General features: G+C 43.5%; 2 protein-coding genes across 3 annotated transcripts in view; both read right to left on the reverse strand.

Annotated features, from left to right (window-relative positions):
- LOC118649184 (zinc finger protein 615-like) overlaps positions 1-18,800 on the reverse strand; it is a 1,009,024-nt gene that overhangs the window by 523,780 nt on the left and 466,444 nt on the right. The gene's annotated exons all lie outside the window — the stretch shown is intronic.
- On the reverse strand, positions 67-14,124 carry LOC118649225 (zinc finger protein 211-like). 2 transcript variants are annotated; one of them, XM_036296121.1, is made up of 3 exons: positions 13,758-14,124; positions 12,541-12,667; positions 67-3,838 (listed from the first exon to the last, which is right to left on the reverse strand). In XM_036296121.1, the coding sequence occupies exons 1-3, from the start codon at positions 13,788-13,790 to the stop codon at positions 2,862-2,864; spliced, it is 1,137 nt and encodes a 378-aa protein (XP_036152014.1). In that variant the 5' UTR covers positions 13,791-14,124; the 3' UTR covers positions 67-2,861. The 2 variants fall into 2 exon arrangements, with proteins under 2 accessions (XP_036152014.1, XP_036152015.1); XM_036296122.1 differs by having other exon boundaries at positions 13,395-14,124.

The following is an 18,800-nucleotide window of genomic DNA, read 5'->3' on the forward strand; positions in this document are numbered from 1 at the left end:
GTTTTTGTTAAAGAAAATTGCCAAAACTCATAAAACATTAGGCAGAACATAGGATCAGAGGTTTTAATAAAGATACAGACACAGCAAATATACATCAGAAAAGACTCACCATAAATTTCTAGAAAAAATACAACCAAACAGTGAGGTAGCAGGACAAAGTTACCAAAAAAAATTGTTTACCTAAAGAATGATTGACCAAACAAAAGGTTCTCTAGAATGTGAATGTGTATCCCTCACAGACTGTTGTAGAAATGCAAAAACATACAATCGGTTAATGCTTATTTTTTATTCTTAAAGAAGAGTTTACTAATTTTTTAGGGAGAGAAGGGAGAGGAAGAGAAACATTGATGGAAGAGTGCCATATTGGCCAGCCACCTCCTGCACACCCACTTCCATGGATCTAACCCATAACCCAGGCACATATCCCCACCAACAATCAAATCCATAACCCTGTGGTGTATGGGAAGATGCCCAAGCACTGAGCCACACCAGCCTGGATAGTATATGCAGTTTAGATGACAATTTGCTAATCTCTGTAAATGTAAACATTCACCCAACAACTCAGATTATACAATTATCTGACAAAAGTCAGTAACACTTATCCTATATAATAAAAGCCGAAAATGCTAAGTGTCTAGTCAGCCATTCAACCAAAGTGTAATATGCTAATGATATGCTAAGACTGCTCAATCGCTCACTATGATGTGCACTGACCACCAAGGGGCAGACACTCCTAAGGTAGGTAAGCTTTCAGCTGGTCCAGCCGATCCGGACTGAGCAAGACAGGCCAGACAAGCCCTGAAGCCCTCCCCAGGTCCCTCGCTGGCTAGCCAACCTTCTGTGTCCCTCCCCAGCTCCGATGATGCACTGGTGGGGTCCTGTGGCCTGGCATGCACCCTGTAGCAATCCAGGACCCCTAGGGGATATCGGTGAGCTGGTTTCAGCCTGATCCCACAGGCCAGGCTGAGGCACCCCACTGGTGCATGAATACGTGCACTGGGAATCTGTATTCTATAAAGATTTATACAGAAATGTTTGTATCAGCTTTATTAAATAAATATTTATAAAAAATGGATAAACTGTTGGTGATAAATTCAAATATACGATTGTTTCTCAGAAAAAAAAAAAAAGATGAGTTACTAATATATCTTTAATAAATCTCCAAGTGTGGATGAAACATAAATTAAAGCAGAAATATATTTAGGAAATGTAATCTATTAAAAAGGAATGTAAATCCATGGTTACTAGGAAAGCTGTAAAGAACAGGGAGAGATTAAAAGAGGTCATGAAGCAAGTTCACAGTGACAGATATGGTCAGGATTATGTGTATAAATGATGGTTTCAGTTTCACGCACATGTTAAGATTTATGAAACACTATACTTCACAAAAGCGACATCCCTGGACTAAAGACACCCTTTGTCTTTGTCTTGGTTTGCTGCCAGCACACCAATGGCTCTGATGGGAACATATAGGAGGTGACAGGAAGCCACAAAACTTCGATTATATTCAATGACATTGATTGCTCTACAGAAGATAAACATGCCTGGAGTCCCTCAGATCTGTGTACATACCACTCCTATAGTCTCAGAAACATTCCTGGATGCACAGTTAGATGAGGACCATTCCACTTGATGGGCTGCAGTCTCGTCCAACAACAACTAGGTCAGTGTTTCTGCAGTGAAAGGGTTTCCTCTCACTGCGATGGTCCTCCAACCAGTGACCATCACCCATGGAATTGAAGGCATCAGGGCACATGGCCCTCTTGCAAGACCAGGGCAGGAGGTTCCCTTCTATTGTCTTAGTATCCCTTGAACAAAAGAAAAAAATTCACACTGCTCCCAAACATACTTGAGATTGTCACAGCTACCCACTCTTTGGAGTGATCTCTGAGTCTCAAAGCATCCATCTTCAAATGAGGACTAGACTCCACAGTGTTTCCTAGGAAAATATGGGCAAGAATGTAAATTTAGAAAAAACTACTGAGTTAATTTCTGCATCATAGTCTTCCCCAAAGGGCAAAAATGTTTGAGACCTCATATAAGTTTTTCACCTCATCATGCTTGGAGACCCCAGATCTCCTTATAAAATAACCCGTAGAGTCAATAGAACACCCAACATTAAAGCAATCTTACGGAAAAGCCTTCATTATTTCAAAAATCAAAGAGACATGAGACTGGCAGTTCTTCCATTGATGACTTAGGCACTCAATAAATTAATCACTGGCATTCAGGGAAAGCATGTCCCTGAAAATGGCAGTCCCTCTGCAACATTATGTTTCCTGGGGCCAACAGTAATGAATCCTATGTGGCAACTCATAACAGGAAACAAGAACTAAGGGCTCAGGTATTCCTCATTTTCTTCAACAAAAAAGACAAGAGAGTTAGCTTCCCTGGGCACATGAGGATGGTGATTGATGCCATCTGTAGGGACCTTATAGGTGGTTCAGGTGAAATACCTTCAGCAACAGAAATATGCAGTGACATAGACCTGGCAACACCTCTCTGCATGTTAGAAAGTGCAACATAGATACATATGATACCAACACAAATACTAACAAACACAACAACAAAAACAGTTGGGGGGATGTTACATAATGTAGGTGATTATATGTATGAGATATAATTCGGACAAATGAGACTTCACAAATATTCTTTTACAATTGTTAAGTCCTAACTAAGAAACTACATTTCCTATACATTTAAGAAATTTCTCACATTTGGGCTCTCTTGTGCAGAGCAAATTTAGAAATTTGGCTGCGAGAGAACTAACAATAATTACACTCATAATGGCTTTCTCCAATGTGAACTTTCTGATGATATTGGAGACCATTGCTCCTTGAAAAAGATTTCTCACATTCACTTCATTTACAAGGCTTTTCTCCTGTATGAACTCTCTGATGACGACGCAGGGTAATGCTCCAGGTAAAATGTTTCTCACATTCACTGCATTTATAAGGCTTTTCTCCAGTGTGAATTCTCTGATGACAATGAAGGGCAGTGCTACTGCTAAAAGATTTTCCACATTCACTGCACGTATAAGGCTTTTCTCCAGTGTGAATTCTCTGATGACAATGAAGGTCACTGCTAGTGGTAAAAGATTTCCCACACTCACTGCATTTATAAGGCCTTTCTCCAGTGTGAACTCTCTGATGACGACGAAGGTCAGTGCTTCTGGGAAAAGATTTCCCACATTCATTGCATTCATAAGGCCTTTCTCCACTGTGAACACTCAGGTGATAATGGAGGCCATTTCTACTGGTAAAAGCTTTCCCACATTCAGAGCACACAAAACACTGACTTCCAGCATGTACACCCTTTTCCTGAATAAAGGTGTAGGTGCAATTAATGTCTTTCTTACATTCTTTTCTGCTGAAATAATTTTTTCTCCTTTGAAACGTCATCCCTGGCATTGAAATAGCATTTGGACTGTCCCTGGTCTGAGGAGCCTTTAAGTGGAGATGTCTTGATTCGGTAAGGACACCCTGCCCGAACTCCCCGCATGTGAAATGATTCTGGGACACATTGAAATTGCAGCTGTTTGCAAGTGAGATCCTGTCCACACCTCTAATGAAAGTCTTCTCTTTCACATGCTGCTGGTGAAATTTTACACTGCAGTAAAACCGTTTTGCACACGCTCCACACCTCAACAGTATCTGTCCGTGTTGTGTTCCCGGCCCCTCCATCACATGGAAAATGTTTCCCAAGACTAGCCCACAACTCTCACAGGGGTGGCTCTTCTGGGAAGACAAGGCTAACTTGGGATTCCTTGCCTGTGACACTCTTACAGAAATGTTCTTCTCAGTTGCTGCCTCCACATTCTCTTCTCCACAGCAGCAACCTGAACAAAATGAAACGCTGGTGAGGTACATGTTGACCGTATGAAAACAGTATCTTAACCAGAGATGTTTACCTGTCATGACTGGACATGATTCCATAGAAAGATTTTCAAGACAAGTGAGTTATACTCTGAGGAAATAGCTGTTATACTTTTCTTGGCCCCGAAGGTCAGTGGATGATGAAAATCTCACCAAGAAAGGGACAGAAACGCAGGATGAGACACAAAGAGGAGAGGAAGGGTCTGCTAGTTCCTCCAGAAATGGCTTCTGTTAGGAACTTTCATGCTGGTGACGTGAGTCTGTGTAGAATAATTTGAATCTGCTCAAACCCATAAAAATCAATTGTATTAGAGCACATGATGTTCTACCTCAATACAGTAATAGGTGTGCACTCTAAGGCTCTGCAGGCATGGACCAACGATGGAGGGCACTAGAGAGAGACCTGTGAAAGAGGTATAGGTGAAAAGTTTACAGAGGTTAGGTTATCCATGGACTGGGAATCCAAGGAGAATGAGCACTGATCACTATTAAACCTGAGTCGTTGGCACAGTGTCAACAAAAAGCAAGGACAAGTAGAATTGGGTGAGGAATGGGCAATGGTAACAAAACACTGTTGAACCAAATGGGTTCCTAGCTATGAATGTAACAAAGCCCAGGTATAAAAACCTCCGCAACAGCCCTTTACTCAGGCAAGACAGCCTGTTGATCCATTGTGTCATCCATAAAGTCACGTTTCTACTGTGATGCAGAAATGATTATTCCACTTAATTCCCAGTTGAGCCATTGCACAGGATAAATGATAGAAATCGTAAAAGAAACATTGAAAAGATGGCCGGTCAACACTGTAGTACAACAACAAAGCAGAGATGAGATCACAGGCAAAAGAGCTATGGGAGTGACATCACCAAGAGGGCAGAATCAGAGATATGAGAATCTTTCCCCATCCCAGTGTAAGACAGACAGCTATCCATGAACAAAAACCCACAGGGAATGGGAATAAGAGTACCATGAAGACAAACAGTATTACAGACACAAATAAAGGAGAACTGTACAGAAAGGATGACTGAAAAGACTGGGTGAACAAACATATTTTCAGATAGCTACAGTCAAAAACAAGGGTCAGATTTACCTCCATCAACTATTGTGCTTCTGCTATGATTGACAATAGTGGCCTGTTATTTGAAAAATACTGGAAATTTTGTTTTTAAGAACCACAGAATGGCCCTAGCCGGTTTGGCTCAGTGGATAGAGCATAGGCCTGCAGACTGAAGGGTCCCAGGTACAATTGCGGTTAAGGGCACATGCCTGGGTTTTGGGCTCGATCCCCAGTAGGGGGCGTGCAGGAGGCAGCCGATCAATGATTCTCTCCCATCATTAAAGTTTCTATCTCATCCTCTCCCTTCCTCTCTGAAATCAATAAAAATATGTTTTTTAAAATACCCACAGAATACCCTGGCCAGTGTGGCTCAGTTGGTTGGAGCATCGTCCTGTGACCCTATGACCCTAGGGATTTTGGATTCGATTCCAAGTCAGGGTACATATCAGCATGTAGGTTCCATTTCCAGGTGAGACATGTGTGTAGACAACCGACTGATGTTTCTCCCTCACAATGATGTTACTCTCAGTCTCTCCTCCCTCCCTCCCTCTCTCTCCATCTCCATCTCTCTTCCTCTCTATCTGAAACCGATAATAAATAAATAAACAAATAAATAAAGAGTCCAGGGTAGCCAAACAAAAAGGAGAACTCAAAAAATCTAGAGACAAAGTAAATAAAAAGACTACCTACCAAAGCTCATGTATAAAATTCAGAAAATGCAATTTCAAGAGGCAATTTTATAGGGATAAATGCCTACATTAGGAAAAATGATCTCCAAAAATACTGGCTCCTCAGAAAACTAGAAACACAACTAGAAAGTAAACCCAAAGGTCGCACAGGAAAGAAACAATAAATATTAGAATAAACATGAATAAAAGGGAGACAAGACAAAATACAAGAATACCTAACAGGTATTTTTTTTTTTTTTTAAGATACAAAATTGGAAAAACCTTAGCTATACAACCAGAAAAACAAAACAAAACAAAAACCAAGCCTCAAATAAATTGAAAAGAAATGACAGATAAGACATCACACCTGACACTATGAACCACAAAGCATCATAAGAGATGTTGATGTTAGCAGATGACACGACCCTCCATAGAGAAATTTGTCAAGATCCCAGATGAGCTTCTGAAATTAATAAACAAATTCAGAGACCCGGCCAGACAGCTCAGTTGGTGAGTGTGTGGTCCCGATGCACCACGGTTATGGGTTTGATCCCCCATCAGAGGACATGCAGGGGACAGCCAATGAACACTTAGATGGGCAGAACAGCAGATCAATGTTTCCGTCTCTCTCTTTCTCTGTCTCCCTTCCTGTCTCTAAAATCAATAAATGAAGGATGGCTAATACGGCTCAGTGATTGAATATTAACCCATGAACTAGGAGGTCACAATTCAATTTCTTGTCCGGGCACATGCACAGGTTGCGGGCTCAATCACCAGTGTGCATCATGCAGGAGGCAGCCCATTAAAGACTATCTCTCATCACTGATGTTTCAATCTCTCTCCTCCTCTTCCTCTCTAAAATCAACAAAAAAAATGTTTTAAAAATAATTTAAAGTATGAATAAATAGCCCTGGGCCATGTGCTCAGTGGTGAGAGTGCCGGACTGTGCACTGAAGGGTCATGGGTTAGATTCCCAGATACCTGGGTTGCAGGTCTGATACCACTACCAGTAGGAGCACATGTGGAAGGCGACCAATCGATGTTTCTCTCTCTCTCTCTCTCTCAAAGTAAATCAATGGAAAAAATATTCACACTACATGGATGAAGATAAAATAAGGATAAAGAATTAAATTCAGCCGAACCGGTTTGGCTCAAGTGGATAGAGCCTTGGCCTGCGGACTGAAGGGTCCCGGGTTCGATTCCGGTCAAGGGCATGTACCTTGGTTGTGGGTGCATCCCCAGTCGGGGGTGTGCAGGAGGCAGCTGATTGATGTTTCTCTCTCACAGATGTTTCTAACTCTCTATCCCTCTCCCTCCTCTCTGTAAAAAACCAATAAAATATATTTTTTTAAAAAGAATTAAATTCAGAAAAGTTACAGGATGCAAAGTAAACATACAAACATTAGTTCCATTTCTACACACTAACAATAAACACTTTGATAGAAAAACGAAGAAGGTAGTCAAATTTACAATAGCATGAACAAAATAAAATACTCACAAATAAATTCAACCAAAAGGTGAAACATCTGTACAGTGAGTACTATAATATGGTGATGAAAGGAATGGAAAAAAACACAAATAAGTTGAAAGACATCCTGTGTTCATGAATTTGAAAGGGAAATATCGCGAAGATAACAATAGTACACAAAGCTATCTACAGGTTAAATCTAATCCTGATGATAACTCCAATGGTATTTTACAAGGAAATGAAAAGGGAACCTTGAAATGTATGGAACCAAAAGACCCCCTCTAACAAAAACAATCTTGAGCAAGAACAAAGCTGATGGCATCAATTTATTGGAAAGAGAAAACAAGCAAAGAGTGTGTTGCTGCAGAAACACAGACACATAGCTCAATAGTACAGAAGAGGAAACGCAGAAATAAACCCAGGCACCTACTTTCAAGTCATCTTTGACAAAGCTGCAAGCCACAGAAGAAATGTGTCAATGAATGGTGCTGCTAAAAATCAATATTCACAAGTAAAACAACAAAACTGGACACCACTGATAAAATTTAACACCAACATGCGTGACAGAATTAAATGTCAGCGTTACAACTTAAAAGTCCTTCAAGACAACCTAGAGAAAAAGTTTTGGAGGTTTGTTTTGGACAGGATTTCCTGAATGTGACACTGACCATCAGACAAAATAGAGAAAACAAACAGTCCAGATGCAACAAATAAAGAAACAAAGCTTCTTCACAGCACAGCAGCAATAAACAAAATGAAATGAAAGGCAATTTAGAGGATGGGAGAAAATACTGGCAAATCATATGAAGAAATCGCTTGGAGATATTGTGGATTTGGTTTTGCTCAGCACAATAAAGCGAATACTGTGATAAAGACAGAAATTCACACAAAAAGATGAAATTCCCAGTGAATAATAAAGGTATGTTAATACTATACTGCAGGCTAGTAACAATGCAATGACTCTGTCTCAAAAGCAAGCTCAATATAACTTCATTAAAAATACTTCATTGCTTTGACTGGAAGCTCGTAGATACCTGAAGAATCTTGGTCAAGACTTTGTCAGATTACAAATACTAATCCACATTAGTTCCTTGTCTAGAGCCTTCAACACCACTGAAAAGGTAGCAATGAGATTCAATAAATGAAAAGCATCCAGATGTAATTTCAGACTTTAAGATTTCCACGCTAATGACCTCTTTGCAAACTCAGGCTGGCAGTATCGTTCAATACTTCACTGAAGACCTACTCTGAAGAGTTAGGCTTCCAGGACATATGGTAACACCCCGAAGACACTGGGCTCACAAGATGGGGTTGTACTTTATTTTGACAAGTCTTTAACTGGGGCAGTTCAGAAATACACTCTGTCAGTTCTCCTAGATGGTAGGTCCTGTGATTATAATCAGGTACTATAGCTGGAATTGCGTTAGGTTGCTCTTTCTCCATTGGCTTAGGTACTGTGCATAATTGTAAGAGCTGAGATGTTGAAGAATATGAAATCCAAAAACATAAAGGATGAAATATGCCTATATGAACCCTGCTCTGGATAGCCCTAGCCAGTTTGGCTCAGTGGATACAATGGGACTGAAGGGTCCCAGGTTAGATTCTGGCCAAGGGCACATGCCTGGATCGTGGGCTCCATCCCCAGTGTGGGGTGGGCAGGAGGCAGCCAATCCATGATTCTCTCTCATCGTTGATGTTTCTCTCTCTCTCTCTCTCCCCTTCCTCTCTGAAATCAATAAAAAAATATATATTTTTTAAAAAATATATTTTATTGATTTTTTACAGAGAGGAAGGGAGAGAGATAGAGTTAGAAACATCGATGAGAGAGAAACATCGATCAGCTGCCTCCTGCACACCCCCCACTGGGGATGTGCCTGCAACCCAGGTACATGCCCTTGACCGGGAATCGAACCCGGGACCCTTGAGTCCGCAGGCCGACGCTCTATCCACTGAGCCAAACCGGTTTCGGCAAAAATATATTTTTAAAAAAACCAAAAGACTGCCCTGGAAAGGCCTTATTATTCCCTTCCATGTATGACTTTTCATAAGAAAATATGCAGGGTGGGGCAAAAATAGGTTTACAGTTGTACATTTGGAAACTCTATCTAATAATAGGGTAATACACAAATTGGCTGGGACACCATCATAGTAACGACCAATCAGCAGGCTGTGTGCACAGCAGGAGCGGGTGTGCAAGGCCTTGCAGCATCGGGGACGGGGGCAGGGCCGGGGCAGAGGCCTCCATCTCCGTGTGCCTGCACCGGGGTTTAGGCACTTATGCACAGAGGGAGGCCTCCGCCGTGGACCCACACCCGGGGGTCCGCAGGCCTCCGCTGTGACTCGGTCCGGGATCCGCAGGTCTCCCCTGGCTCCAGCCTACCTCTTTGGGACAATCTATTGAGGAGCCCTGGATGGGTGGGCAGGGCCTACCTCTACAGGGCAATGGTTTGTGGGGCTCCTGCACTGTGACAGGGCACAGGCCAGGCTGGGGGACTCCCCCAGGGACCCCCTCCCTCCCCCCCCAGTACACAATTTTCGTCCACTGGGCCACTAGTAATATAATAATTAACCCTTTGAGTGCCGGGAAGCGCCATCACGCTCCTCCTGTCTTTCGCCGGGAGCGCTATCGGCAATTTTTTTCCCTACTAGTATTTTATAATAAAATCAGCAAACAATATATGTCAAAGATGAAAACAAATGTCGTAAAGGTTTCCTTAAGTTTTTGAATACGTAACTTTAAGCCTACTTTTCCCCCCACTCTGTATTCACAGTATATTTCATACCTTAAAGTTTAACCTAGTGTGTCAGTGGTTTCTAGCTCCTACTCCGTTAGGCACAGCGGGTAGATTCTGTAATTTACACAGGCTACAAGCTCTGCACTTGCAAATGTGTGCGTCCCCCTCTTGATGATAGTCACTGACCAAATCCCATGCACAGGAAGACATTTCGGGGGTATTCAGTTCGATATTATCTTTTCTTTTTCTTTTTTTTTATTGCTTAAAGTATTACCAAGGGTATTACATATGTCTCCTTTGTCCCCCCGCCCTTGACAATCCCCTGGCCTCCCCTACCCCGCACTGTCTTATGTCCATTGGTTATGCTTATATGCATGCATATAATTCCTTCGGATATTATCTTTTTAAAAATACATCTTATGTTGGGGATTACCTTCATTTTGTGCATTCATTTGTTCTTGTGGAAGCTGATATGGTATGAGGAGTCATGTACATGTTTATGCAAAAATATTTATTGAAGTGATTCCATGAGTATTGTGTTCTAATGCTTGAAGAATGAACTTCATTTTTAAAACTTTTTTTTTTAATATATTTTATTGATTTTTTACAGAGAGGAAGGGAGAGAGAGAGTTAGAAACATCGATGAGAGAGAAATATCGATCAGCTGCCTCCTGCACATCTCCTACTGGGGATATGCCCGCAACCCAGGTACATGCCCTTGACCGGAATCGAACCTGGGACCCTTCAGTCCGCAGGCCGACGCTCTATCCACTGAGCCAAACCGGTTTTGGCAAAACCTTATTTTTTTTTAACTGCACAACTAGAAAACCAAGAAATGTTCTCCCTCGCCTTTTTTTAAAAAAACACCAAAAACTAATTTTTTATTGAAAAGTATTTGTAATACTGTAAAGGTGAATCCTATACATGTTCAATAAATATCATATCGTAAAGTTTTAAAAAATATATTTCACTGCTAAGCACTAGTAACAAGCACCTGAGCTTGCTAGAAACATGGGGGCACTAGACCTGCTGAATGCAGGGTTGCCAACAACATGGGATTTATAAGAAAGGGATGTGGGGGAGCAATATCTGCAAAGCACAATTAAGCGCATGCAAAAATATGTGTTCCTGTATATAGTAAGCAATCCTATATAATAAAAGCTTAATATGCTCAGCATCCAACTGTTCATTTGACTTTTCCACCTGTCACTGTGACGTTTACTGATCACCAGGGGGCAGACACTCCGTTTGGTAGGTTAGCTTACTGCTGGGATCTGGCTGATCTGGACTGGGCAAGATGGGCTGGACACGCCCTGGAGCCCATCCTCAGTTCCTCCCGGGCCCCAATCGTGCAGTGGTGGGGTCCCTCGGCCTGGCCTGCGCCCTCTCACAATCTGGGACCCCTCAGGCGATGTCTGCAGGCCAGGCCTAACGACCCCACTGGTGCACGAATCCATGCACCAGGTCTCTAGTTAATATATAAAATATACAAGGTATTCAAAAGGCTCTTTAACCAAAAAACATAGTTAAGAAGCAGGATAAGGATATAGAAACAATTCTACAAAAAATAGGTACAAATGACCAACAGGAATATAGAAAATGCTTTCCTCACTGAAAGAGGTGGAAACCCTCAGGCTTCCAGCAACACTACCAACCACAAGTCCTTCCCTGTGAGTTTAGTACAGCGGGGAGTATTGGGACTTCAGGAATAGAAGGGAGCAATGGAAACAGACCAACCCTCCCCAGGACGGCAGCTACCCAGAAAACGGGAAAAATCAAGCAGTACCATCATCTACAGGGGAGGACAGAGCACACCCTAGGACAAGCATGTCAAACTTGGCCCGCGGTCCTCATGCAACTCACAAAAGATATTTTTGCGAACCCAGTCAATATAACCGTATGTAAGAAACATTTTAATAAAAATTTTGTAACTTAATTTTTACAATATCCTGTTATACATAATTATTGTTAACGAACTAGAACCTTTGCTAATGAGTGATTAATTGTGTTGCATTCATTTCTCTACTCACCTTAAATGCAGGTGCACCATTTCTCTCCACTAACACTAGCAGCGAATACTTTAGCAGCCTATTGCTATATTATTAGCCTTGCACTGACTTGTTTTGTGTGCAAAGCAGGAAATATTTCGCTTTCAGAGAATAAGAAAAATAGGTTTATTTGCGTTACACTTATTAATTTGTGCAGTTATTCAGTGATAAATTAATGTTCAAGAAAAATATATGAATTTTTATTGAAATGTTCTAATATTTTTTTTTTAAATATATTTTATTGATTTTTTACAGAGAGGAAGGGAGAGAGATAGAGAGTCAGAAACATCGATGAGAGAGAAACATCAATCAGCTGCCTCCAGCACATCTCCTACTGGGGATGTGCCCGCAACCCAGGTACATGCCCTTGACCGGAATCGAACCTGGGACCTTTCAGTCCGCAGGCCGAAGCTCTATCCACTGAGCCAAACCGGTTTCGGCGAAATGTTCTAATATTTTATGTTAAAGATTACTCATTAATTTCAGCCTTTGTATTCAGCATGTGTCTATCAAAATAAACCTATACTTCTATGAAAAATGTATCTTTTCTTTTTTTGCGGCCCACATAAACTTAAATCTTGTTTACTTAGACCGTGTTAGCCTTTGAGTTTGACATGCTTGCCCTGGGAGATGGAGCCTAGGAAATCGCAAAGCCAAGTCCAGGTCACTGGTGAGAGTGAGGGTCTTACCTAAGGAGGATATAAGTTCAAAGTTCTCCAGCATCACATTCAGGTACAGCTGTCTCTGACCCTCATCAAGGAGGCTCCATTCCTCCCTGGAGAAGTACAGGGCAATGTCCTCAAAGGTCATGCCAATCTGTCAGAATGGAGACAAAACCAAAGCTGCCTTTCTTTTTTTTTTTTTTTTTAATATTTTACTGATTTTTTACAGAGAGGAAGGGAGAGGGATAGAGAGTTAGAAACATCGACCAGCTGCCTCCTGCACACTCCCTAAGTGGGGATGTGCCCACAACCAAGGTACATGCCCTTGACCAGAATCGAACTTGGGACCCTTGAGTCCGCAGGCCGACGCTCTATTCACTGAGCCAAACTGGTTAGGGTGAAAGCTGCCTTTCTGAGAACCAGTAATTCCACTCCTTACACACCTTCCCCCAACCCTCAACCTCCTCCAGGGCACCCCAGTTTAGTGTGGCCCTAATACTAGTGCAGGCTGCTCTCTCATCACAGTCCCATTACTCACTGCATGGCCCTCAGCAGAGCAGCTGGGTTGGGTGGGAAGGATTGGGGTAGGGGAGGTTAGAGAGCAATGGCATTTAAGGTCTGGGCGATGCCTGCAGGGCCCCAGCCTTCCTGCCAAGCAACACCACTGCAGTTCCTAAATCCTGCCCCCAAGACAAAGACAAGCTTGGGTTTATGCTTCACCTGTAATCCCCACACCAGGTCCCGGGACCATCAGCTCCACTTCCTCCAGATGTGCACACCACTGGGTAATGTTTACCCCCTTCTCATGTTCAGACCCCAGGTTCACTCCCTCAGCTCTGCCCCCTTCCCGCTCCAATGCCACTGGATCTCGCTGGACTCACCCATGAACTTGGCATATGGCGTGTAGAGAGCTTGGAGTCCAGCCGGATCCAGGACCACCCCTGGCCCCTGCTGGACCCACAGCCGGGAAAGCCCCGAATGAGGCTGTGCCGTCCTCCCTGCAGCCTCTGCTCTTTCCGTCAATACTCACAGCCCACATCCTCAGGGACCTTCAGATGCAAGTCACCCCTGTCCTCTCTGCCCTGCACTTGCTGTGTCCTCAGAAGCCACAACACTCTTCTCTCCCCTCCACCTTCCTCACGGTCCTCCACGCGGGGCTGAGCTGCAGGACGGGACAGGCGCCCTCCCCAGGCTGTGCTGTTCGGTATAAGGAGGCGGTGAGGACCCGGGCGACAGGAACTCACCGCAGCCCCGCGCCTCCACACGGGCGCCGCCATTGCACTCTGTGGGCACAGCAGGGCGGGAGCGGCGGGAGTAGAAGCCGCTGCGGGAATGGCGGTCCCTGTCCCGGCCTAGACGCGTGTGGGGTGGCGACTCTGACTTTCAATCCCATGTGCGAGCTGTGAGCACCATTGGAGGCTCCGACCATGGGCTGTGAGGCGGAAAGGGCCGCTCTCCAGCCTTCTCCAGGGGACTCTGAGACCAGGAACTCCTGACCGCCTGAGACAAAACGGAGAGAAGACAAAATCCCGCCTGGAGGACTACAGCTCCGCCCACAGAACGGGAGAATGGAAACGCCTTCTCTGAGCCCCCATTGGCTCAGCCTGGTGGCATTCCATGCAAGGCCTTCTGGGGAATGTAGTTCCCATGCTCCAAGGCCAGGATCCTGTATTTCCTCAGCTGACTCCAGGACCGGTTTGGGGGGCAAATAACCCAAGAAAACACCACGTATACTCAGGCCCCACCAGCGCTTTCAGGGGAGGGGATTTCTAGGGCTAGTTTGTTTCTTGTGCACCTGCTGTGGCTGGTTTTGCATATCTTTCTACAGGACCTGCTCTTCCTGAATGACAGGCACTGTTTCTTCATTCAGGACACTAGGCAAGTGTCTCCTTTCAGGCCAAATGTAGCTGGGGGAGGTTGTTCAAGTTTCTAACGAATTTTAACCTGCCTCCATTGAATCCACTGTACAAAGTTAACAAAAAAGACACTCATACTTAAGAGCATCTGCTTCTGATGCCACCAGAAGTGTCAGCTCTGCCTGGGCTGCAGTGAGGATAAGATGGCCAAGAGACATGTGAAAAAATGCTCAAAGTCACTGATCATCAGAGAGATGCAAATTAAAGCAACAATTAGGTATCACCCCACCACTGTAAGAATGACAACCATGAACAAATGACAAGTGCTGGTGAGAATGTGGAAAAAAGGGAACCCTAGTACACTGCTGGTGGGAATGCAGATTGGTGCAGACATAATGGAAAACATAGGGAGTTTCCTGAAAAAATTAAATATGGAACTGCCATTTGACCTTGTGATCCACTTCTAGGAATATATCCTAAGAAACATGAAACAACAATCAGAAAGACTGTATGCACTGCTATGTTCATAGCAGCACAATTAACAATAGTTAAGATCTGGAAAAAGCCCAGTGCCCATTAATAGATAAGGGGATAAAAAAGCTGTGGTACATTTATACTATGGAATACTATGCAGCAGTAAAAAAGAAGAATCTCTTACCATCTCAGACAGCATGGAGGGACCTGGAGAGCATCGTGCTAAGTGAAAAAAGTCAGTCAGAGAAAGACAAGTATCACTTCATCCCACTCATATATGGAATCTAATTAACAAAATTAACTGACAAATGGAGTGAATCCAGAGACATGGAAGCAAAAAATGTCCAACTTGTAGAGAATTTTTCTAAGTTTATCTGACCCAACACAGGGACAAATTTCAGGACACAAAATGACAATACACTGAGTAATGCTCCAGATAATGACAGTTTTGCACCTTTTTTTCTTTTTTTGGTAAATCCTCACCCGAGGATATTTTCCCATTGATTTTTAAAAAAATATATTTTATTGATTTTTTACAGAGAGGAAGGGAGAGAGATAGAGAGCCAGAAACATCAATGAGAGAGAAACATTGATCAGCTGCCTCCTGCACATCCCCTACTAGGGATGTGCCCGCAACCCAGGCACATGCTCCCAACCGGAATTGAACCTGGGACCCCTCAGTCTGCAGGCCGATGCTCTATCCACTGAGCCAAATCGGCTTCGGCTCCCATTGATTTTTTAGGGAAAGTGGAAGAGAGAGGGAAAGACCGAGAGAAACACGGACGCATCAATTGGTTGCCTCCTGCATGTGCCCTGACCAGGGCCCAGCCAGGAAGGAGCCTGAAACTGAGGTACATGCCCTTGACCGTGCCCTTGTCGAGAATTGAACCCAGGGACCCTTCCATCTTCAGTCCGACACTCTATCCGCTGAGCCAAACCAGCTAAGGCATGCACCTTTTTTATACATTAGACTCAAAGGAGAAGACATAAGGAGGTTACATGAAATCTGCTGGTGATAAATTAGGGAGTGGGGGACTGAAGAGGGAAATCTCTGGGATTGGATAAAAAGTAAAAAAAAAAAAAAAAGACACAAACTTATTTTTAAATGTTATCAAATAGTTAACACTTAGTATTTAACACAGTAACAATAATAATTAGGTCTCTGTGGTCTTTTGCGTTGGGAGATTGTGCCCTGAGGAGTCTGTAAAAAAAGAAATTTCCCTGAAAATCCAAATCGTTATCCTAGATGAAAAACGACAATAAAGAGTAACCATCTGTTAAATGAACCCTGAGACACTGGCTTGGAGTTGGCTGATCCTGATGGGGATCCTGGAGGAAGCACAACGGGGAGAAAACAAGGTGGCAGCATAGGTAAACACTGGAGTTTGCTGCCTCAAACAACCACTTCAAAAATACAACTAAAAGATGGAACGGACATCATCCAGAACCACAGGAAGGCTGGATGAGTGGAAATTCTACAACTAGAAGGAAAGAGAAAAGCATACTGAGACTCAGAGGAGGTGCAGTGCGGAAGTAAAATACTAAGGTGCGAAGGTGCATGCAGAGAGGGCTGGCGGCTGAGGGCGCGGTTGTCGTTTTCAATCGGGAGGGAGTCTCAGGCTCTGAGCTCCAGTTCTGGGCGAGTATCTGGGGACCCAGACTCATACGGGAGAAGCGGGACTGTCTGGCATCAGTCGAAACACCAGGGCAGCTTTCTCTCAGAAGAGCTAGCAGCGATTGCCGAGACACTGAGAAGTGGAGCCTCTGAGAGCAGCCATAACTGCTAGCCCAACCCTGTTGAAATTTTTGAAAATAATAAAAAATAAGACAGCCCCTCATATCTACACAACTTCAGTGCAGCCCTAGGCCCCTGTATTCCTTGTGGATTGGCAACAGTCACTGCTGAAAAGCAGAAGCCACCATTTCTTCCCTGCCCTGTATTGATTAGCAATACTTGGCCCTTTCCTCTCTTAGAAAGTAAATTAAACTTCCTCTCTGCATGTCTTCTATAAGCTGTGAATTATTCCACATCTCTCATCACCTGCCAAACCCTAACAGTGTTCCTTTATTCTAAGGAGTTCAGTGGGTGAAAATGAGAGAAATATCATTGTAGAGGCAAAATAATATTTCCTTCTTCTTTTCTAGGTTCTTTGGTTGGCCTAGGAATTAAATTGATATAATATAGATAAACAGGGGAAAACAATAAAAAGTTATTAAAATGTATACCTACTGTGTATATATGGACTCAGAAAAACAGAGTAACTGACCAAAATGGCAAACACCATCATCTGAAAAGAAACCTTCAACTACAGTAAAAAAATGTGTGTGGAGAGTCAGTTAAGGTAGATTTTCGGGAAAAGCACAGTAAGGACCTCAGTTGTGGCCCAGTGTGCTGTGCACTGCGGTGAGGGCTTGTATTCAAAAGGACTCTGTTCCAACCCAAAAACCCAGGGTGCAGGCACAGGAGACTGGGAAGGAGGATGTGTGCCCATAACATGAACTGGGCTGCAGGGAAAACATGGTGAGAGCCAATATCTCATTCAGCCCGTAGGGATATAGAAAACAGAATCACATGGGCAGTGGATCCTATGCATGAGTAAGAGGTGACCACCCATCCAATGAGATCAGGATCATATAGGACTCCAGCATCAATTCCAAATAATAGGTCCCAAAATTCATGTCCAAGTGTACCCTCTCCTGAAGGGTTAATGTCAGTGTCACATAGGAACATCATGTGACGGGTCAAACTGAAGCATGAAATCCACCACAGTAAATAGTATCGCAGCATGACATTCAACATGTGGGTGAAGGTGCAGAGACAAAGCCCTAATAACCGAGGTCTCCTGAGGGTCAAACTCTGTGCTAGGATCAAAGGGAAGGCAGACAAACAGCAGCTCAGTCTGAAAGAAGGTTCCCCTGCAGAAACCACTGCAGCTGAGAAATGATGGCGTTCCCCTGAACACAGGGAGGCCAAGGGCAAGTCCTCTGAGATGTAAAGGGAATGGGAGGAATCAAATAACTGCAACCATGGAAACAGGAGCTGCAGCTGAGCCACCCTGGACCTCAGACTGTACCTGCTCCAGTGAGGGCTGCACATCAGTGGTGAAGACTGTGTCTGACGCTGCAGAAAATAATGGTTAAAATCCAGCCCCTTGAATCTGACACTTATCTGTGTTGTAAACTAGGGGAGCTGACTTCATTTCTCTGACACTGATGTTTTTCAGTAATTTGATGAGTTTCCACTTGTCCAGGTTGTTGTGAGAATTAAGAGAAAATGCTCAAAAGTCTATCCCTGTAACGCTGACAAGTACTCACCTTGTTACTTGTATTGATCTGGGAAGGCCAGAGTAAGCGCCACCTATCATCTGCATGTGACATTCAGCCACCTGAGACTCAGGGAGCTCTAGTGAGGCTGCTGGAGATTTCCGGGTGGGTTCGACCACAATGAGACCCGAGTGCCAACACTACCTGCCTCCCTGCAACAGTCAGTGGCTTCTTGTAGGTCCCAATTCTTACTAAAATGCACTTCTTACTAAGGTGCTTGTGGGGATCAAGGTAGTGCAAAGTGCCTGGCTTAGAAATGTCTCTGCAAGGAGAAGCTGGAGTTCAAGGGAGATGGAGAGAAAGAGAGAAAAAAATCAATGCTGAGAGAGAATCACTGGTCAGCTGCCTCCTGCATGCCCCACACAGGGGATCTAGCCAAGGCGCCAGGCATCCTTCCTATGAAGGGACCCATGACCTCCTGGTTCCTAGGTCCATATGGAACCACTGAACCATGCCCACTGTGCTCTTAAAATTCATGTACCTATCTCATACTCCCTTGCCCTTACTCTATGAAATTAATGAAAATGCTTTAAAAAATCAATGAAAATATTTATTTAAAAAAATTTTTTAAAAAATACATTTTACCGATTTACTACAGAAAGGAAGAGAGAAGAATAGAGAGCCAGAAACATC

Source organism: Myotis myotis, unplaced genomic scaffold (genome assembly GCF_014108235.1).
Source record: "Myotis myotis isolate mMyoMyo1 unplaced genomic scaffold, mMyoMyo1.p scaffold_m19_p_28, whole genome shotgun sequence".
NCBI lineage: Eukaryota > Metazoa > Chordata > Mammalia > Chiroptera > Vespertilionidae > Myotis > Myotis myotis.

What these genes read in the sequence shown, in the direction of transcription:
- LOC118649225 (XM_036296121.1), bottom strand. Translation starts at nt 13,790, where the DNA reads ATGGCGGCGCCCGTGTGGAGGCGCGGGGCTGCG. An exon ending in TGTGGAGGCGCGGGGCTGCG is followed by an intron (nt 12,668 to 13,757) that starts GTGAGTTCCTGT and finishes CCATTCTGACAG; the next exon opens with ATTGGCATGACCTTTGAGGA. An exon ending in TGAACTTATATCCTCCTTAG is followed by an intron (nt 3,839 to 12,540) that starts GTAAGACCCTCA and finishes CATTTTGTTCAG; the next exon opens with GTTGCTGCTGTGGAGAAGAG.